This window comes from Phyllostomus discolor, chromosome 4 (genome assembly GCF_004126475.2).
Source record: "Phyllostomus discolor isolate MPI-MPIP mPhyDis1 chromosome 4, mPhyDis1.pri.v3, whole genome shotgun sequence".
NCBI lineage: Eukaryota > Metazoa > Chordata > Mammalia > Chiroptera > Phyllostomidae > Phyllostomus > Phyllostomus discolor.
This window is the reverse complement of record NC_040906.2, coordinates 177,471,645-177,497,459: the sequence shown is the minus strand read 5'-3', so window position 1 is coordinate 177,497,459 and position 25,815 is coordinate 177,471,645. Positions and strand designations below refer to the sequence as shown.

Below are 25,815 nucleotides of genomic sequence, written 5' to 3'. Positions count from 1 at the left end.
GAAGACTATTATTTTAAATCTTGTCTGAGAGGGAAGTGAGACTGTAAATGTTTAGCTAGGAAAACAGCATGACAGAGTGAAAATAGAGGAAGATGTGACATCAGAGAAACTGTAGGTCAAATGATTTCTGATCTGTCAAATAGAGACATAACAGTAATTGTCTGTATAAGTCTACAGTGTTACACTACCTATAAATGGCAATAATCCATTGAAAAATGCTAAAAACTTAGGGTAATTCCATTTTAATGACATGAGAAATAGTGGATTTATGTTTATAATACCTAAAATTGTTTCAGTCTGTTTAATTACCAACAAGATCAAACCATTTGTTTTCTAATAAAGAACTCCTTATTTGTCACATAAGTTTACTTGAGTACTATTTCCCCAGTGGTCCATATGATAACTCTGTTAACCTTAAAACCTTGAACTAAATCCTTCCTTTAGAACTGTGTAATTTTATACAGTTCAACTATTAGTATAATTCAATAGAAGTACTGTTAATAGAGATTTTCTTTCTTACTGTAAAAGCGAGGGATATTTACAGTATTAGTAAGCTATTTCTTAGACTCATATTTTGCAAAGTGTTTTGCATAGAAGACTAGTTATATTATTGGTACATAAAAGAGTTTCTGAGGTTACATAAGTTTAAGAAAAGCTCTTGTAGTTCACAATATATATGCGTACATTTGGGAGGTTTAACAGTAAAAAGAATAGCTGGACTTTTTTTCACCCAATGTTTCTTAAAGTTATTCAACAATTATATATATATATATATAATATATATGTATATGTATATATTTATAATATAATAGTGGTGTGTTCAGTTGAACACATTGAGAAATGATGTATTACACTTATTTAAAAGATCTGGGGATGCAGTAAAGCAAAAATAATTGTGTTTTAAAAATTAGTGACAGACATTCCAGAAAAATCTAAATGAGACAGACTTGAAACAATGTTCAATTGTGTTGCAATTAGAACAATGCAGATATGCTCACATGTATAATAAATTTATATTTGGACATTGCTATCTCAAATTTTCATTTTACTTTTCCCTATAATAACAAAAAATGCTAGAAAACTCTACTATAAATTCTTAGGAAAGAGGGTGCCCATTGTTTTTCAAGTAAAACAAAATATATTAAAGTTATGCTGACATGGATCACTGAGTAATTGCTAGAATGTGGCAATGGTGGTACATACTTCATAAGTATCCCTACAGACAACAAGGTAACCACTGTCTATAAGATACACTAATGTTTACTCAGTAGCCACCAGGTATGTGCCATTATAATATTCAAAGAGGGTTTATTACCACAAACAAACACAATATATTGAGGAAAATTTAATGATTTCTACTATGTTAGTTCAAGGACATTTATTGAGTACCCACTAGTCCAAATCCTAGGAAAAAAAAAATCGGTGGAGTAATTTATCTCTTAACTAAGAGGATTTACTCACATATATACATACTATAATTTGATTTCATAATGATTTTGTATTTAAGTCCCAACATTTTATTCACGTTACAGGCAACGACGCTGAAATAATGATCTAATGGATCCCCAGTTCACAAATAGGGGGACACGACTTTTTTTAACATATCAATGACATCATTCACAATTCAATTTGATTTGTAAGGCAGTGAGCGAAAGACTTAATAATGTCACAAATTTTCCTCTTTGACCTTAAAGTAACCTTAAATAAAGTGCACCTTTCTCTTGCCAACAGATTCTAGATATAGTTTACTACAAAAGATAGAACCTCAAATATTCTATTACCATTCCATTCTCAGAATAACAGAGAGATGGAGGTGCTGGTGGAAAACAAACAAAAAAGTAAGTGTGGTGGTGCACTTATTTGGAATTCAGAACCCAATGCAATACTTAGATAGTAAATCCAAATGCTATGAATCACACAGCACGGCTACATGTTCCTTAGTGCAGGGATTTTTGTTGGATTATTTCATGAATCTTGTGCCTGAAACAGTTCCTAGCACACAGTAAGAGCTCAGTAAATGTTTTTGAATAAACAAATGTAATATAGTTATATAGTCAAATAACACGGAAGACTTTTTCTTAATGTATTAAGTGGGGAAATTGGTCTTATGAGAGTAACTGTGTTAAAATATTTCATTTAAAATGCTTATCATGGTTTGGGGCACAAATTAATATTAAGTGCGCTATCCATAAAGTATATTAATAAGTACATGAGATAATTTTCCAGAATTAAAATGTGATAGAGTCTTTTAAAATCTGAAAGAGAAACACGTTAGCCATTTAGTTTATGGAAATGAAAGCAATTTGTATTTAATTAAAAAAGATGTAATCCTTTTTATGCCTAACCTCTGAATATTAACCACTTATGTCTTAAAACCTTCTATTTTTTATTTGTAATTGTGACTTCAGTACTGTAGTCTTGAAATTGAAATTTTTCTGAATAAATTTACCTTCCGGAGATTAGGAGGTGAAATATTTTTTAGCCCATTCAGTTAATCAATCAAGTACAATCCTATTAGTAGCTGCTGAATAAATTTATGTCAGGTACAATTATTCTCCGCTGGTTGAAAGGAGAGACGCATGCCCTGTGGATTCTAAGGAAGTCCCGTCATTAAGCAAAAGGAAGAAGAAATACAGCTTCATTTAAAATTACTAAACTCTACTCATGCATTAGTGTAAACAAAGTATTATTATTCAATATTCAGATAGTTCATCTTTTTATTTCTTCCATGGATATATTTCAGACTCTTCCAAAAGCCATAATTCTTGTGTTCAGTCTTTTCCCAGGATTTGTTTTCTTTTTCGTTCAGGCAAATTTAAAAAAATGGTCTTTTTAGCTCCTCTAGTAAAGATTTCTCTGAAAATCCTCCTTCTCCATTTTACTCAATTTAAAAGCTAATTTAGAAAGGTTGTAGTAATGAGATTTGAATTGAGATCTTCCAGGATGGCAGAAACAATGCACTAGAGAAGGCTTTTAGACCTGCTACAAAGGAAGCTTGTGGTCTCACTCTTCTAAATTAAAACAAAAACTCAGATGCTTTTAGGCACTTGCCTGTGAAGATGTCAATTCCATTAGAGTCTTCCGTTTCCAGGCTACTTTGTGAGTTAATCTGATAGAATATGACAAAATTGACAAAAATCCAGTTTTCCCCATGTCAACATTATTTCTTTATATCTTCTTTGCTATTCTAAAATATGCCATTTTCATTAATAATTTAAGCTTATTTTATTCTCCATTTTTCTTTCCTCTATGATTAAACATGTTTTCGTATTATTTATAACACTCAGTATATCACCCAGTTTTTAAAACAATGCTCTTAGCTCAAGTATTTTTTTTTAATTTATGGATCAACACAATGATATTTTATATGGAAATATTTCACAAGCCTATGAGGAAATGTTTCACACTTGTGATGCTTCAGACAGGGATGATATTTAATAATTGAATCATATTCCAGAAAAAAATATTTTAAATACCTCTTTTGGACAAACATGAAGAAACTTCTTTCATATGCTGTTCAAATTTAGCTCTGAGTAACATGAAACACCTTAAGGAAGGTAAATGAGACTATTCACTTGGGTGTAGTAGAAAAGAAACAATAACTGCCCCTCTCTTCTATTTCCACATTTCTGGTTTTAGAATGAAATAGTGTCAGGCTGAGGTACTGAGATCAGTGTGACCAATAACACACAGGGCAGAAAAAGAGGTACCTTGGGGCTGTGCCTGGCACTTTACACAGCCCATCCAAGTTCAGATATTTTACTTTGCTTTTCTCCTCAAACACTCTCCATCCTCACCGTATGCCCTGACCTTTAAAAGAAGGGTTAAATCTCACTGGGCTTACATCATTTCTTATTATTTCCTTCTTTTGTTTTTCTAACACCCACTTAGAGAATCAGAATGTAATGGAGAGGTATTTAGGGTAATACAGTTCAGTAAGTGTTCATGATTTAAACATTCTGTGCCAGATAGTGCTATCCAACTGAAAAATGATCTTCAATAAATTTTGTATTTCAGGCCAAAACTACTCAATAGTCACACCTAAACATAGTATAATTTTCTCCTTTTCTTGGGTGAAATAACCATAACCAATATTAATGAGAAATCTCATACATAATCTTTCACATTTTATTTTCAATGATCTCAAAGTAAGGCAACCATGCACAATTTTGAAAAACCTGCTATGTAAAGAAAACAAATAAAAGATTTATGTTGATATGTTTCAGAGAAGGGCCACTCTTCTAAAATAACTCTTTGCAACCCCTTTTCAAATATATTTGCAGGGTCTTTGATAAGCTGTCAGTGGGAGTGTGTTTAGTTTGTGCTTTACTGAATAGAGGAACACTCCGTTTCCGTAGAGTTTCCACTTGTTCATTAAAGACAATGTTTGTCTATGTTTGAGACCATGCACAGTGCTAAAAATACTAAGATGATAGTTGCAGTCTCTGTATAATGAGTTTCACAAGTTATTTGGGGGAGACACATGAGTAAATAATTACAAAGTATTGCCAATAATTGCAATGTGTAGGCATAGTGGTTTACATAGAGTTCTAAGAGTAAAGATTAGAGACATATAACCCCTCTTGGAAGGATCTCAGGAAAGGTTGCCAGAGGGAGACAATAGCTGAGCTGGGTCTTAAATGAGCACAGTGTGGTGAAAGCTTGCAAGAAGGGGGAAGGAGCATCAGGTAAAGAAAGGAACTGGGAAATGGAAATGATGTATTTGAGGCTAGAATGTAAATAGAAACTGAGGAGGAAATGAAGTACACGTGGAAAAGTGGAAGTACACGCAAGATATATTTAGGATGTGTAATCACCAGGAATCTGTGAACAACTGAGTAGGGATGGGAAAGCATGGAGGGTATTTTAGGTTGACTTCCAGCCTCCTTTATTTATTTTCTACTGTCACAATCTTTGTTAAGATAAAAAGGAAAATTAAAATGGACTATGGATAGAGCAAAGTTATCAAACATTGGCCTGTATGCTGGCCACCAGTGTCTGTAAATAAAGTTTTATGGGAACATAGTCATTCCTATTCATTTTCATACTGTTTATGACTGTTTCTGGGCTGCAATAGCAGAGTGAGTAACTGCAACAGACATTACATGGCCCCAAACAAAAAATATATAATATCTGACCTTTCACAGTAAATTTACCAACTCCTGCACTAGGGTTGCTCATGCCAAAAAAGCAAATTTTGTATTTCTAGTCATAAGGAATTACAAATTCAGAAGCAATTATTTTTAATATATTACACAGGGACAGATAACATCTTGACAATGTTAATGGAAATTTAAAAATTGTCTTAGGTTTTTCATCTTGAGTAATGAAAGGTTAAAAGTAGTGCCTCAAAAGCATTATGTGCTTTACCAATATAAGATTAAAAAGTTAGCACTGCACGTGAATTCGTGAACAAATTATTTTTTAATGATGCAATAAAATTAAGCTGTGTTTTATAATTTCAAATAAGTTTTAAATTAGTAACTTGGCATGAACATTAAATTACATATCCTATAAAATTTCAATAAGGAAGAATGGCTAGGGTCTATATTGTTTGATTTTGATTTTCAAATTTATAATATTCTATCATATTCAATGACAATTCAGTAAGAATTGAATGACTCATCTTAAATATTTTTAACTCTTTCTAGGCAAAGAAGTCAAGCCTAAGCCTCCACGTATGTAACATGCCTGACATAATGAATGAATGAATGAAAGAAACACATTTTAACTGCATGCTTTTGATCATTTTATAACTCCATTGCTGAGTATTTTGCTTAAATCTGAGACAATTCTTTTCTGTGCACCCTGTACCTATCAGGCTAAGTGCTCTTCTCAGAATACACTGTGCTAACATTTCCTCCACCCTTTATTCACTGGAGGTACAAATCAGTACCTTTAATTAACTTCTCATTAGAAATTTTAGTTCACATTTTATTTTTTCTCAATAACTCTTGTGATGATAATAACTTCTATTTGTCCATTTATGTTAATTTTCTATAATTATAAGATGCAAAGTAACATGGCATATTGAAAAACTGAATAATGTGTAAAAGAAGTAAGGTTGACAAAAGTAGGTTTACAGTGTGAGTGCAGGAAACACAAGGTCTGTTCTTGTCTTGTTATTTATTAATTGTTGTATTACTTTCCATACAAACTACTGTTAACCCACTTTTGCCCACCCCTGTATGCATGAGTACAAGAAATAAATATCTTTATATAATCCTCATTATTACTGTGTATATATGTTTTCAGAGCCACAAGTAAAAAAAGAAGAGAAGCTAGGTATGTACATTTTATGTATAGATTTATACTTATATTCCATATTTATGATAAATAGCATAACATGTCTTTGCAAATTTGTGTTCTAGTATAAACATTATTCTAAAATTTTATCCTTGATAAATTTTTGCAGTAAAATAACATAGTGCATATTTTGGACTACCTGTTCTTAGGAGAAAACATTTTGAGAAATTTATATGGTACAGAAAAAAAAAGAATTGACTAATTGAGTTCTGTCCTACAAAACCATTATTTTGCTACTTTTATTTGCAGATACAGGACATAAATATTTCATAAAAATACAGCTGCTCTTCCTCTTCTCTTTTTGTGGGGGTTTCTGAGTAAGATAAACATTTCTGAGGGCTCTAGTAGGCAGCAGAACCTTTTTTTTAAGAGAAACAAATCAGTCAGATTCTCCTTATAGTTTACATTTTGGTTCATGTTCCCTAGCTGTTTTAGGTTTTTAGGGCTGCACTAGTAAAATACCACAAGCTGGGTGGCTCAGAACCACAGAAATACAGTTTCTCATTGCCCTGGAAATGAGAAGTCACAAATCAAGGTGTCAACAGGGCCATGCATTTCTTTGCACTTGTGGGGAAGAATCAGTCCTTGCATCTTCTGGCTTCTGGTGTTCGCCAGCAATCCATGGTGTTCATTGGCTCATCAAAGCATCACTCCAGTCTTAGCTTCTGTCATCCCATGGATATCTTCTCTTTTTGTGCCTCTCTCTTGTACCTTTTCTCCTTTTCTCCCAAGGATACCAGTCATATTGAATAAATGACCCACCCTACTGCCATATGATAAATTCTTAATTAATTATGTCTACAATGACCCTATTTCTGTATAAGGTCACATTCTGAGGTAGTGGAGGTTGGAACTCTAGCATATCTTTTGGGGAAACAAAATTCAGTTCATAGAGGTCCACTCTATGACCCTCCAATTCATGTCATTCATGTGGTGCAAAGTACATTCCATAATCTTTAAGTGTCAATCATTTTAGCATCAACTCTAAGACCAAAATTTTACCAATTCAAAGTCCCAAATCTCACTCTGCAAATCAGTTATGGGTAAAACTTGGGGTATGATTCTTACTGCAGAAAATTCCTCTCCATATGTGAATCTATAAAACTAGAAAACAAATTACTGCTTCCAAAATAAAACAGTGGGACAGAAATAGGATAAACATTTCTATTCCAAAAGGGAGAAATTGGAAAGAAAAAATGAGTCACAGTTTCCAAGTAAACCTAAAACATAGTGGGAAAATTCCATTAGATTTCAAAGGCTGAGAAAAGCCTTTTGGCTCAATACTATGTCCTCTGGACTTGGTAGGGCGTGGCTCTCTTCTCTTGGCCCACTGAGGTGGTAGGCCTGCCCTCTGCTCCTGAGGAGGTCCCATCAGCCCAGGTCTGAATCTGTTGTTCCGTCCTCAGAGTTATTATTCCTTTATTTCACCTTATCTCTGTCCCTTTCTATCCAGGTTGCATCCCTTCTGCTTGTATAGTATTCTCAAAAACATGGCCAGTCTTGAGTTTAGTTAATGGGGAGACAAGCCATTGGACAGAAAAGTCTTCCACAGGTCTTTCTTTGTCCTTCTGCTGAGATGGTGAATTGAATCCGTAAGTCCCACATTTATTCTTTGCCCACATTAGCAAAAGTTTGTCCAGCTACACCTTCACTTCAAAAGAGTGTCTCCCTTCATTCTTTTTAGATAGATTGAAAATATTCCAACGTGTCGAATGCTGGTTCCTTTTACTTAACAGTTCATTCCTCAACTTATCTTCCTTTTCACATTTTATTATAAGCAGCAAGGAAAAAATTAGGCTGACCTTTTGACACTCTGATTGGAAACTTCCTCAGCTAAATATCCGTTCTCCACTTACAAATGCTACCTTCCAACCCACAGAAGAGCACAGTTCAGCTGAGTTCTCTCCTACTTTATAACAAAGATCGCTCTTTCTCTATCATCCAATAACATGTTTCTCCTTTCCTTCTGAGATCTTAGAAGTACACGAAACATTCTTATTTCTAACAATATTTTGTTCATGATGACACATGTATTCTCTAAGGAGACAGAAGCTTCCACTATAGCTCCCCTCAATTCTTTCTCAATCCTCAGAATTGAGGAGAATAGTCTTTAATTCTGAGGAGAATCCTCAGAATTGAGAAGAATAGTCTTTAATGTCAATTTCCTGTCAGGAATCCTTTCCAGACAATCTGAGCTTTTAATAACAAGTGCCTCAAAAATTTTCCAGCCTTAACCCATTACTCAACTCACCCCACTTCCAAGTACCAAAATTATTAGTTTTTTTGGATGGCTGGAAGAAAATACCACAAACTGGGTAGGTTTAAACAATGGAAATTTATTCCCTCATAGTTCGAGAGGCCAGAAGTCCACAATCAAGATGTCAGCAGAGCCACACTTCTTTTGAAGCCTATAGAGCAGAATATTTTCTTACCTATTCTGCCTTTTTTGTTTGCCAGAAATTCTTGGTGTTTTTTGGCTTGTAGAGGCATCACTCCAATCTTGGCATCCATTAGCATATAACCGTCTTCTTCCTGTGTGTGGTTTTTTTAGGGCTATGTATTTTATTTTTTATTTTATTGTATTTTTCCATTACTATTTATCCCCTTTATACCCTTCCATCTCCTCCCACATCCCTCCACCCTGCAATCACCACATTGTTGTCCATGTTCACTTTTTATTTTTTGCTTGACTTCTGCAACTCATAACCGCCTCCCAGAGCTAAGAGCTTGCTCTCTGCCTATGAGTTTGCCTCTATTTTGCTTGTTAGTTAAGTTTGTTCACTCAGTTCTACATATGAGTGAAATCATATGGTATTTGTCTCTCTCTCATTGGCTTATTGCACTTTGCATATTTTCCTCTTGTCCACCCATGCTGTCACAAAAGGTAAAATTTTCTTCTTTTTTACAGCTGAGTAGTGTAGTGTTCCATTGTGTAAATGTCCCACAGTTGTTTTACCCACTCATCTACTGATGGACAGTTGGGCTGCTCTGTTTTTCCCCTTTTTTTATAAGGGCATTAGTGAGATTGGGGTCATACTCCAGTATGACTTCATCTTACCTGAACTAATTACACCTGCGGCAATCCTATTACCAAATAAGGTCACATCTGGGTTACAGGGAGGGGGTTAGGACTTTAAGGCATCTTTTGATGGGACACAATCCAAGACATCACACTCTTTTTCTAAATTTCTAAATCACTAAGTACCCAATCACATCTATTTCAAAGAAACTTCTCCAACTCTTGTTATCAAATCATTTATCTTATGTTGATATTGAAACTATTTTCCACATCAATCATCTTAAGAAAAGAGAAAATTCAGGTTAAAATAAATTAGCAGTAGCAAAAACTTAGTACATAGCATGACTCTAAGTACTATGTGTTTAATAGTTCAGTATTTAGAAACTAGCATGAAACTGGAATGATTTTTAGTGCAGTTCTGGTTTTGCAATTATGGTCAACAAAATAATTTCCAAAAATAAATTTGTGCTGTAGTTTGTTTTTTCAGATTTTAAAATGTCTGCATTTTGTTTTACCTTCAGAGCCACAAGTTAGAAAAGAAACGAAATCAGGTAACATTTTTTTTATTCTTAAATTGATAGAGCTGATATCTTCATTTTAGAACTAAAAGAGGCTCACCATCCATCAGTGGAGATTTACACAGTTTCCCAGATCCTCATTATTTTCCTTCTCCATTGATCAATATGTATTGTGTTTATAGTACTGGATTAGCTGAGAATGGGGATATCTCATAAGCAAAAATATCAAAAATATGGCTTTAATTAAGCTTCTGCAGAGACTCCAATTTTTAGGAGGCATTTCTTGGGATTCCTCAAAATCAGGTAGGATAATGTTTAATCTGTGACTTTCTTTCTGGTAACACACTAGCATCATAAATTCACAAAACCATAGACAACTGAGGTTTAAAGGTAAAGAGGGCAAGAATTATTATTATATATAATTATGTATAATTAATAAAACCTGTTATGATTTGAGGACTAGCATAACATTTTTATTTTCATCATATAACTATGAGGGACATGAAACATGACAATTGTCACTCATATTTAATATCTGTGGAAATAATTCAATAGAACAAGTTCAGAAATTATTTTTCTGATGTTTTTAATAGATTTTGTCCATGTCTAATTTACTCACAATCACAGCTGCTCCCAGTAAAAGATTGTCCCAGATTAACCATCATTGTACTGAAGTAACATTGACCTAAAATCAGGGTGACTTTTCCAAGTGTACACTGCTATTTAGTGGTTTATGTCCTAGATCTGGTACCAACTAGCTATTTACCTGAGGTAAGTTACAAAAAATTTCCATCTCTAGAGAAGTGACTTCTGTGTTACAAAAAATTATACAGCAGTATTCTTCAATATCAATAACTTCAAGAATCTGAATATATATAATATATATGTGTGCACATGTATATATTATATATATAAAGTATTAACCATTTAATTCTTACCAGGTATTACTTAGCAACTGATTATATGCTTGAATCTAGTTGCTCTTATAAACAATATATTTTTCAATGTAACAAGGCTCATAAATGTCTATTTATTGTTTCCTTATTTATTTTTCTGACTATATTTATTTCCTACAGATGAGTATGTATTACCAAATATAAATGCTTTGCATATGCCTCTTCCCCTTTATTTTGTTTACCAGAAACCTAATACCATTTCAAACTTCTAGTTAGTCCTAATATCATTTAAAACTTTTATTTTTTATTATTAAATAGTGTTGTTTTGCAGTAATTTAATTGAATGTTATTATTTAGATTTACAAATAAGTTGCTTCTTAGCTTCATCTAAAAAAGCTCAAATATGCAGTATATATGAATATTATCTATAATACTCATGTAGAATTTATGCAAGACATTTCTGAAGCACTTTTAATAATATTTATTCTCACATTACTCCACAGGACCATTGTTCTCTATTTCAACCATTGCCTAGACTCCTGATTTCAGGATTGATGCTTTATTACAGCCTGATCTTTGGCTGCCATGGGTGCTTAAATGTAAATAAGAATTCTTGGCATATGGTTTTTATTCAACAAAGGTCTTTAAGGTTTTCATGTCAACTAGGATGACATGAAAATGTAGGAAGTTTTTCTCCATGGGCACAGTTGTTGATGTCTTCTGCTTAACAAATTATTGACCTAAGTCACAAAGAAAATTCACTGTGTGTTAGTTTATAGAGCCAAACACCTGAAAATATTTTCTTTTCATTATTTTTAGAAAAAGACACAGTGAAACCAGAAAAGACTGTTTCTCATGGTAAACCAGGTATTTTGCAGGTGGTATTTGTAGTATCAAATTGCCTCTAAATGGTCTAGTTTTAGAAGTAGCTTCTAGTTTAAGAAGAGCTTAAAGTCAATTATAAAGTTATTAGATAGAATTAATGTTTTGAGTCACCCAGATGCTAGAACATCAGGTTTTAGTCATCCTCACAATGTTTCTTTATACTGAGGACATGACCAGTCCCGAGTAACTACACAACTAGTCTTGCTTCCTATCAGAGATACTAAAAGCACAAAGACATCATTGCTAGCACTCAGGTGAATGAGGTCTATATATTATTTTTTCTTGTTCTGTTTGGGGCAAGACATGCTTAGAAAACATCTGTAATTCAGATTTACTCATTCAAACATGACCATCTTAGACTCCAAAAAAAGAAAAAGAAAAGGAAATTGACATTTCACCACACTTCCTTTCCTCCTTTCTTCTTACTCCATCTTTATTTCCCTTCCTTTTTTTTTTATTTCTGATCTTACATTTTGGACAAAATATAGGTAAGCCGATGTGTTCTGTTCATAAAGATGAATGCAGAAGTTACCAGGATAAGTTTATTAATTAGTTTTTATTTAAGACAAGAAATTTTGTTTTAATTTAAGTCAATTAAATAACAGCTTGATTTTGAGACAACCCCATACCTTAGGTATCCTATAGAATTTTGTCCTTCATTCTTTGCTGAATTATTTACACAATGCTGTGAATGTGTTTTTTCCAGAATCTTTAAAAAGTTAAAAACATATTTTCTCTAAACATATCTTAGTAAACTCTTTACTTTAGAGAATCTGTTTACTATGGGTTTGAGTCAGAATGATTTTATTTGCTTATGTTTTAAAAAATATGAAATATCAACAACAGAAACCATAGAAATAAAGAAAGCAAGAGCTGGAACGTGGGAAGTGGAGAATAGCTATCTATATCTACTTAAGTAAAACCTTAGAAACAATTCTGAAAGAATGATGAAAACCTGTTATTTTCTTCACTGTTCCTGATGTCTGTCATTTTGAAGTGAAACTACAGAGACAATAGGAGATTTTAGTCTTTGAGTGTATGGCAAATACATTATTTTTCTCACTACACCTTTCTTTTACTTCAGTAATAACATTTATATTCTTTAAATTCTGTTTCCCAATAAAGCTTTCCCACTTGAATATTTGACCAGCTGATTACTTGAAAAGTTTAATTTTATATAGGATCATCATAATTATCTCTCTACTTTAACCCAAAATCTTTTGAGTATGTCCATAAAAATGTAGAGAACAGAAGACATCCTGTAAACATGCTGTGTTTGCCCTGCCCCAGCTTTACACCATAAAAAACTTGAGTTCCCGGTATAATCCTCAGGTTCCCAGGGAGGCATCATGCATAAAAAGAGATTTAAAAAATGTTTTTTCTTATTATAATGCAATAATGAAAAAGGGATACATATTTTATAAAGCAATATTTCTATGTAGACACATACAATGAAATGTAATAAAGGCAAGGGATAAGGAGTGTTTGGGTGGGTTAAGGGATGATTTGAATTAGGAAACCTTTTGTGGCAACATAGCTGCAAGGAACATCTGCCGATGGACCAGTTTTCTTTGTGCCTCCATCCAGTTTAAATGGAAGACATCACCTGCTATCTTAAGGAAACATCTACATTTTCTCTCAACATTGGTGTTATTTCAAAGTAAACACAAAATATCAAGGTTGAAATGCCATTATTTTGTGCTTACACATTTAAAATTTCTACTTGTGATAATATTTTTTCTTATCACAGAAGAAAAAGGTGTCAAGCAGGTAAAATCTACCCCAATAGAAAAAACAGGTAAATATATATTTTATGTTTTATTCTATGTATCAGTTATTTTTATGTGGGTATACACACACACACAAACCTTCATTGAAGTTTGTATACCATTAGCGACATCAATTCTAAGATTTTAAATTCTTGTAAATAACTAAAGCTTTGCTCAACAGAAATCAACTCTGGAAAACTAGAGTAGCATTTCATTTTTTAAAAGTGTGATTGACCTAAGTTTATATATAATTCATAAGAAAACCTGTATAATACATTGATTATTATGTGTGCTTAAGTTTTTCATCCTATCCTCAAACCATTTTCTTGAACTTTAAAGGTACAAAAACACTGAAATTGCCTACTATTTATGTGCTACATGAAGTAATTTATTCTTATGAGAACTCTAGAGTTAGGTGATTGTATAACTTTTAAAATTTACCCTAAAGAGCTCTGACTGGTATAAGTCAGTGGATTGAGTGCAGGGTGCAAACCAAAGGGTCGCCGGTTCGATTCCCAGTCAGGGCACATGCCTGGGTTGTGGGTCAGGTCCCCAGTGGGTGCCACATAAGAGGCAACCACACATTAATGTTTCTTCTTTCTCCCTAACTTTCCCTCTCTCTAAAAATAAATAAATACAATCTTTTTAAAGAAATTTACCCTAAAGAATGAGCAGCAGAATATGTAATATTAAAGGAACAACTGTCCATCCTTTATTATTTCATGTGAGAAAAAATAAGAATGGCACACACTCTTGCAGTTCTACAGGTCTCTCTGTAAGGATGAACAAAACTGAGTCTCCATTCATACTGACATCTTAAAATCCTGAACTTCCTCCATGTGATTTTGCGACAGAAAATCCTACCCACCTCAGTTATTTATAGTGTCCAATCCCTTACAAAAAAATAATTTCAATGGAAAAGTCTGTGAAGTAATTTCTTTCAACTGAGATAATCATGATAATAAAGATTTAAATACAGTTTCTCAGAGGGAAATACAATAGAATAGAGGAAAGAACTATTTAAAGAAATTATAGACTATTATTACAAAAGAAAGAAAAATCCATAAGGCCCTTTCAAATTACCTCTTATGGTAATTGTACTCTATCCAAACCATTTCCCAAGCTCATTATTTCAATTAATGCAGCCCTAACTTTTACCCTAAGGTGTTAATATGGCCCCCTATGTACCTCAATTAGTTATGTGGGTATTTAAGGATTATGAAGAAAGCAGCTCCACTTACAATATTTATGTACCAAATGCATCAATTGTTTAAAATTTTATATACATTTCATGTGTCTTAGTTTTTCGCTAGTAATGTGATTAATCTATTTGTTGACAGTGAAATAATAGGGCTCAGTGAAAATGGATTAAACTTAAGATAAAAAGAAAATCTAAAAACTAAGAAAGTTAAGTATAAATACTAGAGTTATCTTTCCATGGTTTATATTCATCAATATGGCATTTATTTTTCTCCATTCTCCACAGTCAAGACTAAACCAGCAAGTAAGAGATGAAAAGAATAAACCTGAGTAGTATTGCTTGGTTATTTAACTTTAATAATGTGCTTTTTAAAACTGTTATATTTAGCCTTGCTTAGGAATAAAATACCTATATAGGTGATAAAGATATGTTATTGCTATGGCTTTGATTTAACATCCCTTTCTTTCACTACTATTAATAGTTAACTATAATTATACAGATGAGATATCCAGAACTTGTTTCATTATTATTAATATGAAAACAGTGAGTACATTCTGGCTATAAAATAACACTAAGAAGTTAAGGTAAATGAGAATCTTTTAAACAACATAATAAATAACAAAAGTAAGAAATTCTATGCAATTGTTAGTATTGTGAGACATATACTGTTTTAATTTATTTAAGAAGCATTAATTATATTATATCTGTTGGTATTTAGAAATCCATACAATTACAAACATTTTATGACTTGTTATTAAAATCATGGAATTTTCTCATTATATAGACTTTAAAAATCAGCCATTTTATTGTTCAGAAGTGATACAGAAGTTATTACAGTTGTTCATAGTTTAAAAGCTGGCTAAAATGCTCAGGAAGGCATGAATATTTGCCTATTGTCACAAAAGTAATAAATGTGTTCAAAATCGTGGCAAAATTGTGATGATAGTTCTTAAATGATATATTTGTGGAATGGAAGCTTCGATGAAGGTATGAGTAGTAGCTGTTAGTAATATATTCCTTGGCTCCTATATAAAAATGCATCAACAAAGTCCAAAGCTGAATTTGGTGAGACCAGTTAGAAGGCTATACAAGTTGTTCAGGAGATGTGCTATAACGATATGGAGCCCAGATAGTCCTACCCTAGAACTTGTTCCATGTATTTTGAAAAACATTTGATATTATTATTACTATAATTTATTATGCTATTTTATTGCTATTACTAGGACAGTTTAATAACCTGAATGTTAACTTTTCATTTTCTTACATGTTGCATGTCTATTTAATATTAACATTTATGCAAACTAAGTTCATAGAATTTCATTCTTGAATTCTGTCAGTCCTGAATTCACATATATCCAATTTAGTCTTATGAGACCCTGGGTCCTGCCTCAACCCCCCTCCCTTACTGTTAGTGTACCATGTTGGGGAAGAATAGTAGTACTTTTAGCAAATCCCCTAACTCAGGAGTGAAATAAGCAAATGATGGGTAAGTATTAATAACAGCTCAGAAGGACTAACTCTGGAATTGAGCAGAAAGAATCAATGTTTGGCAAAGATCACTATTTCCAAATATCCTCAGCTCTAATCAAAGTAGGCTACCCTACATGGCTTCATTTGGAATTCCACTTTTGATGAAAGAGAGAGATCGCCTATTTTTTTAATTCAAATATTTTTCAGAAGACTAACAGATATGTCAATTTTACTTTTTGATTCCATTTGTCATGTACTAGACTTAGTTTATATTCATTGATGAGAATTCTAACTATACCTGGAAAGACAGTGTATTTGGTCCAGGAAAGTGAAAATACAAATGTGGTACTTTCTGGAATAGGTCTGGTTTAGGGTAATTTTTCAATGAGAAACAAATGTCCGGAATCAAATTGCTTCTGAATGAGCAAGAAGAGAACTGGAAGGAGTCAAGAGGTAAAAAGGAAATTTGTAATATGCAAAGGCAAATGTCCCCAAGGAACGAGTCACGAAAGAAAGAAAAATCCTCTTGTTATTCCCCTCTTTGTCATATTCTACCTTTTTTTTCTAATCACCTAACCCCAAGCTGGCTAATACCTTCACATCTGTCTTACAAGATGCCCTGAGAATGAACCTGACCTTGTTTTTAATGTGTTTCTATGGCACTCTGCTTTCTGTGTTCCAAGTTACATGCAAATGACTCTGGGGGCATGCTTCCCATATAAGTGAAAATAGCCTGCATGTATATTAATAAGAAAAACTTGCTACATAAATAATCCATGGATTGCCAGTTAATTTTGATTTCTCTCTCCTCAGAAAAAGTTGAACATCAAGAAAAAGAATCTCCACTTATAAAAACAGGTTTTTTGCTCTTTTTGTTTACATTGCCTTAATTCACTACTTTTATTAAATTTGAAAATTAAAGAAATGCATAAAAGTGTTTTTCAATTGTTTATTTTCTGGGAGTGCTTAGTCTTGTGGTTTGTGATAAAATCTAGTTTATATGAGATAGGGTTGTAGTATTACTGACAACTAAACATTTTGTTAAATATTATTATCAATATGTATGAATTTCCAAACATACAAATTTTTCCTATTATACCAATTGCCACACCAAAAATATCTAATAATATTGAATAGGTAATCATTGTTAATTCTTAATGTATCCTTCTAGTAGTATGTATAAATATATAACACATACATACAAATAATAGATATTCCCACTTTTTTTAACATAAATCATGGCATAGTATAAATAGCACTTTCCCTGGATTTTTTCTATTTAAGAATGTATTTTGAAGGTTTCCCTTAATGATATACAATAATACATAAATCTCCTTTTGTAGTTTAACTTTAGGTAAAACTTCTTAAAGTAAAATTTTTCAATAAAATGTAATTTTTATAGATATTTTTAATTGTTCTCTAAAAAAGTCGTATCAATTTGTACTGCCTACTGTTAATGAAATAATTAGTTGTCATAATTTTGGATGATTCTAATTCTTCACAATCATGGACAAATGTTGGCTATTTTATTGAATAATTAAATCTTGTGGTGTAAGACTGAGTAATTAATGCTTTAGTTAATAACTTCAGAAGACAAGTTATAATGGAGAGAGATCATGTGTTTAGATGGTATAGCTTTGTGTTTTTACCTACTGTTCATTTATTCTTCCTCAGATTTTATAAATTAAACATGTTCATTCAAAAACTAGATTAGAAGAATTTAAATAGTTAATATTAATTAATATAATACATATTCTGTAAGAATAGTGACAAAACATGCATTTTATGCTATTCAGAAACAGTAAAGAGTTCAAATTATCGTGAGCATTCATGTTTCATGAAACCAAAGATGAGGCTTTACAAGAATAAGGAACCCATGAAGAATCTATATTTTGAAGGTTTACAACTTCTCCTTTGGAAAGTGCATGGGAATATGACTTAGAAATTACTCAAATTACATGCATTGTTTAGTGTTCATTTTAATTATGTTTGGCCTTTGCCTACTTGAACTGGAACAAACAGAAATAGGAAATAAAAGTGATTGACATTTTACCTATAGATAGAAAATTATTGCTAATTTTATTTTCTTTCCTTTTTAGAGAAATCAAAACCAACTCTAAGTAAGTGTACTATTTTAGAATTTTAATAACTTGTTCTTTAATTTTTTAATAACTTGTTCTTTAGTTATTTTAAATATATAATTTATTTATATTGTAAATGCATTTAAAAGATCCAGTATGTCTATTGATGCTGTAACCATCATGCCATTAACCATGCAAATAACTCTGATTGAGAGAGAAGAGTGTGTGCATTATATTTCTTAATTCTTGAACATGTATTTTTTAAGTACCTATTAGATACATTATACCATATCAGGTATATGAGAAATGCCTAAAACGATTTTTTGTTTTCAGACCTGTGAAATTAATACATTCAACACAATAACTAAGACCTGCAGAAAAAATAAAGAGTCACATCTCTCTTTTGTATGCTTTGGGTTGTTTGTTAGGATGTACTGAGTAAGCACAGTATGGAGTTCTCTTTAATAGTCACTACTGGGTTAAGAAAAATACAGAACACATAATGCCCTCAATTATTTCACTTTAACACATTAGCTCTTTATTTTCTTATTTGTGTCAAAAATCAAATGGAAGTTGTTTTAATATTTCAAAATTATGGTTTTATTTTGGTGGTTCAAACAGTAAAATAAAATGACTTATGAAACATTTAAATTTTATGAATGTTATTCAGTTTTACAAAAATGAATTATTTATTTCATATTGTGAAATTATGACCCACACTTTACCCTGGGGTAAAATTATGCACATTTCAATCAAGAGTGTATCTAGAAGTTATATCTGAAGTTTGTAAATGGCAAGGACTAACCCAGTTCCTTGAGGGCGTTATGACATATTCTTATAAATGCAGCTACAGTTTTCTTCAGAATAGATTTCTATACCAATATAAAACATTAAATGTTCACTTTGAGTTGGAGAAAATCTTTAGTCTACAAAGTTTGCATTACTGTTACTAACGTGAAAAGTGTAATAAAAATTAAGGATTGAAAGTCAAAACTAGAATGCTAATGTAAAATATAATCATTTACAAATACTGTTTTATTTATGAAATGTTATTCATTTTTTGTCTTAATTATTGTAAAATATTTTAATCAATTTTTCTTAAATTTGAAAATAGCTTCCCAGGAAGATGTATAGGATTGAAATTAAATGTATCAGGTTCTCTTTTCAGCTGATTTGTGAGGGAAGATATATTATCAAAAACCTGACATGCTATTTTTTAAATAGTATTAGTCTATAAATTTACTAAAGGAACAAGAGAGTGATGCTACCTTGTCATTGGCTAAGGACAAATAACATTTTACATCTTGTCTCATTATTCCAACTGCACTCACCATGAGTTCAGTTTATTTCTGTGATATTTTTCAATCTCATTCCACAATCCCACTATTGCACTTGTAAGTCATACATGAAGTTACTTTATAAATACATTCAATGAACACATGCCTTCATGGATACATGAAGATCAAGTTTAATCTTTGTTTATATAACAAAGTTTATATAATGGAGATTTATAATGTCCAATTATTTATAATTAAGAAAAGCAACCACAGGACTTAGAATTGGTTAATTCTGACATATATGAATAGACTGTTTAACAGTGTTTATAAAATTGCTCTATTTTCAAAATAGATTTCCAGGTACAGTTTTCAGAAATAGTGGTCATCAGTATGTTCTTTTTCCATTTTGAATATAGGTCTCTATTGTCATCACTATTAGAATTCAATCAGAAATATGTGCAGCTGATACTCAATTGTCTGCTATTTAAATTAAAAATATTATTTCCTTTATTTTTCTTCCTTTTTCCCTATTGTATATTTTTCCTTTCTAAAGCAGAAACATCAGAAGTCAGAGAATCAGGTAAATAGTTTCTTTTCCAGAAGAGGTAACATGGGTCTGTGGAAATAGTATGTAAATTTGAGCCTCTATCTAACTATGTGATGTTTGAGAAAGTTCCTTAACTGCCCAGATTCCCAGTGTCCTCATCTATAGAACAGGCATAGTGACTTCCCCAAAGGCTTATTCTAAGTATTAAATAAAATAACACATGTAGCTTTCCCATTACACATTTGGTTGTCACTCATTAAATACTGGTTTCTATCTCATTCCTGTCCAAGTGTGCAAATAGTCTCATTTGTAACTCTATTGATCTCATGTGTGTATTGGGGGGAGTGTTTTATTTTGCACTATTTCCTCTTGCTGATTATTATAGCATGTATACCTAAAATAGCAGGACATTTTTAGACATGAGATTATTAATAATTTAGACATATAATGATCAATAGTATTAAGGAGTAAAATTTAGAATAAGAGAGCAAACCAAATTTATAGAAAGATAGAGGAGCACACATTACATATTGGCACTGTTTCCAAAATATCATTTAATATCTTTTAAGATAACCAGCAAGAAAAATGAGAAGAAACCAGTTACTTAGAATAGACATGGCCATATTCCTTCCCATTATTAGTTCGTTTAAACCTTTCTACAGGACCAGTTATCACGTACAGTTTAAAGATGACGTAAAAGTAGGATGAAAGGAAGTCTATTATCTCGGAATGTTTACATGGTAGAGACAGGAATTGGCTCCAAGTCAGTATGATGCCAAAGACTTAATAGTTAAGCCTCTTCCATCATATGTTGTTCTCCTATTACACTGTGAAAAATACAAAGGGGAAGCTTTCTATCAATCAAGGCAGGCCAAAGATAAAATGTACACCACTTTATTCCCAAAGCTATTAAAGCTACAATTAGAGGGCTGTGCAAGGAAATCAGACCTTGCATGGATATGCCCTTCTGATCCTATTCTGAGGGTATACCATTTCTAGGATCTTTATATTATGAATACAAAGTAACAAAGGCGTTTTATATATAAAAGCACAAGTCCAACCCAGAACTATTTGAGAGTATAGGCACATTTCTATTCATTCCTTCATTCAGTATACAGTTTGTTATACCTCAGTAAATGTTTGATTCTTTTCTAAGTTCCTGTCTTTTTAGCTAACCCTAGAATTTTTAGAGAAAAAATAATAACACATCAGCCTTACTGAAGTATTTTTCTGAATTACTCTATTTTTTTTGCAATTTTATATATGAGGTATGTTGCTGTAATATCATTGAAAACATAAGTATCCCAAGTAAAATTTTTTTTTTAAATTTCTATTGGAATTAATTTAATGTTTATAAATTTGTAGCTCTTACAAACATCCAAATTATGTCTATATTAGAAACTCTACAAGTCTCAAAGTAAATCATATAATGCAGATTCCTTTTGAAAATATTTTCAAGCCTAGGCTTTTATATTAGACTAATGTTGGTACAGTGCAGATGTACCAATCCTGTTCTTTTTCAAGTTAGAATGCCTGCTACAGTATTTGAGACAATCATCTCACTTTATATCTTTGCCCTACACAATTCAGTTTAATGGAAAACCATATTACTTTGAAGAATTATAATCTCTCATTGAATCTAATAAACAGTTATGAAAAATTAAACTGATTTTGCATGTTGCTTTTTAAGATTTGATTTTACAGTCCCATTGTTAATTATTTGTCTTTATTCACCTTTGAAAGGAAGCTAACTCTCAATGATATATTTTTACAAAATTTGGAAACTTTCAAGCATATATTTAGATTAATCACATCATATGAAGTAATTATTTACAAATTAGGTATAATTATAATTGAACCAACACACTTAATTTTTAAAAGATCCTGCTGATTTTAGTGTGTGTAGAAAGCATAAATATGTTGTGACACCTGCAATGATTAATAGCTTTTTTTATAGAACTCATAAAAGCAATTACAATATTCGAAGACCCCTGTTATCAGGCAATAGAGAGCTATATTTCTTCATTAACTCTTAGACAATATGAAAAAAGTCAAAAGATATTAAAAACTTTTATATACTTCTTTGATGTATAATATTTGCATTTATCATTTATCTGAGTTAAACAGAACTTGTTTTTTGTTTTTTTGCTTCAAACAGAAAAACCTACAAGAGTATCAGGCAAGTATTGCTTGTATTGATGATAAATTCTCTTTGGTGCATAGTATGAATTTCAAATGGGAACTCATAAAATATTTATATTTTTAATGTATTAAGAGATTGGGTGAGTCATTTTATACTAAATCCTCCCACAAAAATTTGCTAATTTTTAAACTTACTTATGTTGAAACTTAAAAAAAATGACATTATTTAAAATGACAACTTGTAACAGAAATACCTTATCCTGACCTTGAGTCTGAAGGTTAAAGTGACTTGCATTCAAATAGGTGAATCTTTTCAGTGATTGAAGTAGAATGAAGAAAAAAATAATGTGTTTCTGCTTTAAAACTTTAATCACTAAAAATTTGCCATAGAGCACATATGGTCAAGTAATTGTTTTATTTTGGGTTGTTTTATTTCCTTCATTAACTTAAATATAATTGTATATCTGAAAATACCATAGTTAGGAATGGATCTAATCTTGTACAGCATAACCAGACAAAGCTCTCAGAAAACACTCTCTGAAATATCAATATCTAGGTACAGAGAGGGATTGTAAATATATAGGATACAACTGTAAATTTTTCAATAAGTTCACAAAATTTCAGGAAATAGTATTTTTATTCCCATGTCTCCAGATTAGGAACATAAATCATTTTAAATCAATGTTGTTTTATGCAATATCATGTGAGCTACACAAGTAATATAAAATTTTCTAGTTGACACATTAAAAATGTAAAGAGAAAATAATTCTAATAATACCGTTTAACTATAGGTAAAAATACTATGGAAATGTGTATTCAATGTAGAAATACATTGATAGTTTACATTATTATTTATACTGAGCCTTTGAAATTGTGTGTGTATTTTCTGTTTACAGCACATTTCAGTGTCTACTAGTCACATTTCAGTTCCTCAAGCTACGTATATCACTCAAAGTTCTTTGGAAGCAAGAAGGAAACCCTACATGGGCTTGCTCCAGGAATCTTTAAAAAGATAATGCAAGGGTACAGAATTAGCTTCACTAAGGTGAGGGCAAAACTTAGAACTGATCCTCAGGAAAGCCCTTTGAAGCACCCTTCCCCTACAGCCGAAGGTGGTCAAGGCACACTTCATGAAGGAAGGGATTCTGGAATTTGTACTTTGAAGAAGGGATAGGATTGGATAACCGGAAAAAGATAAAAGTGGGTGTAAAGAAAACTCACTTCTGTGTGTTTTGCTGTTACTCTCACACTACTACCATACTCCCACACTTTTGACACCTGATGTGTGAATTCTTTTTCTACACCAAGTAATTCTTTCTGACACCAGCCAGTTGTCCTACAATTCAGTTAAATTCTGACATTAACTAGATTTAGCTCATATCTCATGGATTAAAGGGCTCAGTCCCATGAGACATCCCCCTCTCCATATGAGATTTCCATTGCAGGGAGTTGGCCCCCAGGTTATCCATAACTTCTTTCTGATTTGACTGCCAATAGAAGGTTCCTACAACCTCTTGCCTGGAATTTAATTATTTGCTAGCACAGCTCACAGAACTCAGAGAAACACTTACTTATGTTACCAGCTTATTGCATAATAAAGATGTGGTCAAAGACATAGATGAACAGCCATACAAAGAGATACATAAGGCAAGGCCCAGAAGGGTCCCAAGGGCAGTAGCTTCTGTGTCTGTAGAGTTGGGGTGCACCACCTTCTATGTAGTTGTGTTCACCAATCCAGAAGTTCCTTGAACCCCACACCTTTGCCATTTTATGGAGGCTTCAGCACATTGGTATAATTAATCATTAACTCAATCCCTAGCCCTTCTTCCCTTCGTAAAAGAGGAGTGGCAGGGCTGGAAGCTCCAAGCTTCTAATCATGGCTTGATCCTTCTGATGACGACCCTTCCTCCAGGAACCCACCATTTGCCTCATTAGAACAAAAGACTTTCTTGTCACCCAGAATATTCCAAGGAATTTAAGAGGTCTGTGCCAGAAACTGGGTGCAGAGACCAGTATGTGTGTTTCCCATTATCTCCCAGTAGGTGGTGAGAAAGCATAGTACACAGAGGCAATCAAAGACAAAGAAAAAGAGTTGGCTGGGGTTGGAGTCAGGGCTAGCGTTAGAAAGCAGTGGGACGTGTGGGGGAGGGTGAAGAGGCAAGAACTGGTACAACTGTAATAGAATAACAATAAAAATGATTTAATTTAAAAAATAAAGTAGTGGGAGGTAATGGCATGGAGGGTAAAACTGTGAGGTGGAGAACCTGCAGGCCAAAAAATTTAGATTTACCAGCTCCAGAAAGCTATGGTTTACTTTCTTGACTTTGTAAGATATGAAAAAAATTGGGGGAAGCTTATAGTCACAGGGATAGTAGTAGTAGAAGCAATGAAGGGTAAGAGTTTTAACAGAAAAGAGAAAGATATGAGGAAAAATGCATATTGTTTTTTATAGATCATATAAAATAAATGTCCAGGGATATTATGAAACAATGCACTTTATAGGTAGGTTTCTGAATGTGTGAAGGTTACATTCTCTAGAGCATATATTTTTTACAATGAATTTTTAAGGGTAATCATAAAAATTGCTTTAGATAGTTATCAAATAGAATATAATACAGGTTATTTATTTATTTATTTATTTATTGTTCAAGTACAGTCATCTGCCTTTTACCATTTTTTTCTGAACCTCTTTTCAATATTATATGTGTGTATAAATTTGGGGGTTGTTAGATTTCTTATTTATTTTTGCTCACTTATTTGTCATTTACTAAAGAAGCTTCACAAAATGGGCCCTGCTTTGAAGCCATCGATCCTCTCTACTTGCATTTTTGAGCTGTACTCTAGTGCCTGCATTTCCTGTTGGGTGAGACCAGGTCCTCTGCCTCCGAAGGTCATTTTCTCTGCTTTGATGCTGGATGCACAGAGACAGACCATCCTCTACTCCCAGATTAGATTTTTTGGTCAGGAAAGGTGTGTGTTAATACGTGGAAAATGACTAGTGTAAAACAGAGGATAATTATTTCTTTCTCAATTCTAATGGTTCACTCTGATTTAGATGCTTGAAACTATCCAGTAAACTGGATTCTCAACCATCTAGGTTTTTATTGTAAACATAAGAAAAGATGCTAATAAGAATCAGCAATGAACTAATATCTCCCCGTAACACCAGTGAAAGTAATGTTGCAAAATCAATTTATTGTTTATTTTTAACCTTAATTTTATTCTTTTTCCATTAACATTTAGTCCCCTTATACCTCTCTCTTCCTAGCAGTTACCACACTGTTGTCCATGTCTATGAGTCCTTTTTGAATTTTCGCTGAATCTCTCCAATCCTAACCCCCCCACCTCCAGCTAGCTGTCATCATTCTCTCCATCTATGAGTCTGTCCCCATTTTTCACTACCTTCCACATATGAGTAAAATCATACGGTATTTGTCTTTCTCTAACTGGCTTATTTCACTTAGCATAATGCTCTCCAAATACATCTACACTGTTGCAAAGGGTAATTTTTTAATGGCCAAGTAGTATTCCACTGTGCAAATATTCCATAGTTATTTTCATCTACTGATTGATACTTCCACATCTTGGCAATTGTAAACAATACTGCAATGAACATACGGGTGCTTATGTTCTTTCCAATTGGTGTTGTTGGGTTCCTTTGGACCTATTCCCAGAAGTGGGATTGCTGGGTTAAAAGGCAGATC

The 25,815-nt window shown here is 32.5% G+C and overlaps 1 protein-coding gene across 1 annotated transcript in view; it reads left to right on the top strand.

The window, feature by feature from the left end:
- Positions 1 to 25,815, top strand: part of LOC114493836 (triadin-like) — a 97,812-nt gene that overhangs the window by 53,762 nt on the left and 18,235 nt on the right. The window contains exons 9-18 of the mRNA XM_036022605.1: positions 5,652 to 5,678; positions 6,256 to 6,285; positions 9,847 to 9,876; positions 11,559 to 11,606; positions 13,375 to 13,422; positions 14,880 to 14,897; positions 16,878 to 16,922; positions 18,164 to 18,184; positions 19,976 to 20,002; positions 22,128 to 22,148. Of these exons, the coding sequence (XP_035878498.1) occupies positions 5,652 to 5,678; positions 6,256 to 6,285; positions 9,847 to 9,876; positions 11,559 to 11,606; positions 13,375 to 13,422; positions 14,880 to 14,897; positions 16,878 to 16,922; positions 18,164 to 18,184; positions 19,976 to 20,002; positions 22,128 to 22,148 (315 nt within the window). The remainder of the gene's footprint in view (positions 1 to 5,651; positions 5,679 to 6,255; positions 6,286 to 9,846; positions 9,877 to 11,558; positions 11,607 to 13,374; positions 13,423 to 14,879; positions 14,898 to 16,877; positions 16,923 to 18,163; positions 18,185 to 19,975; positions 20,003 to 22,127; positions 22,149 to 25,815) is intronic.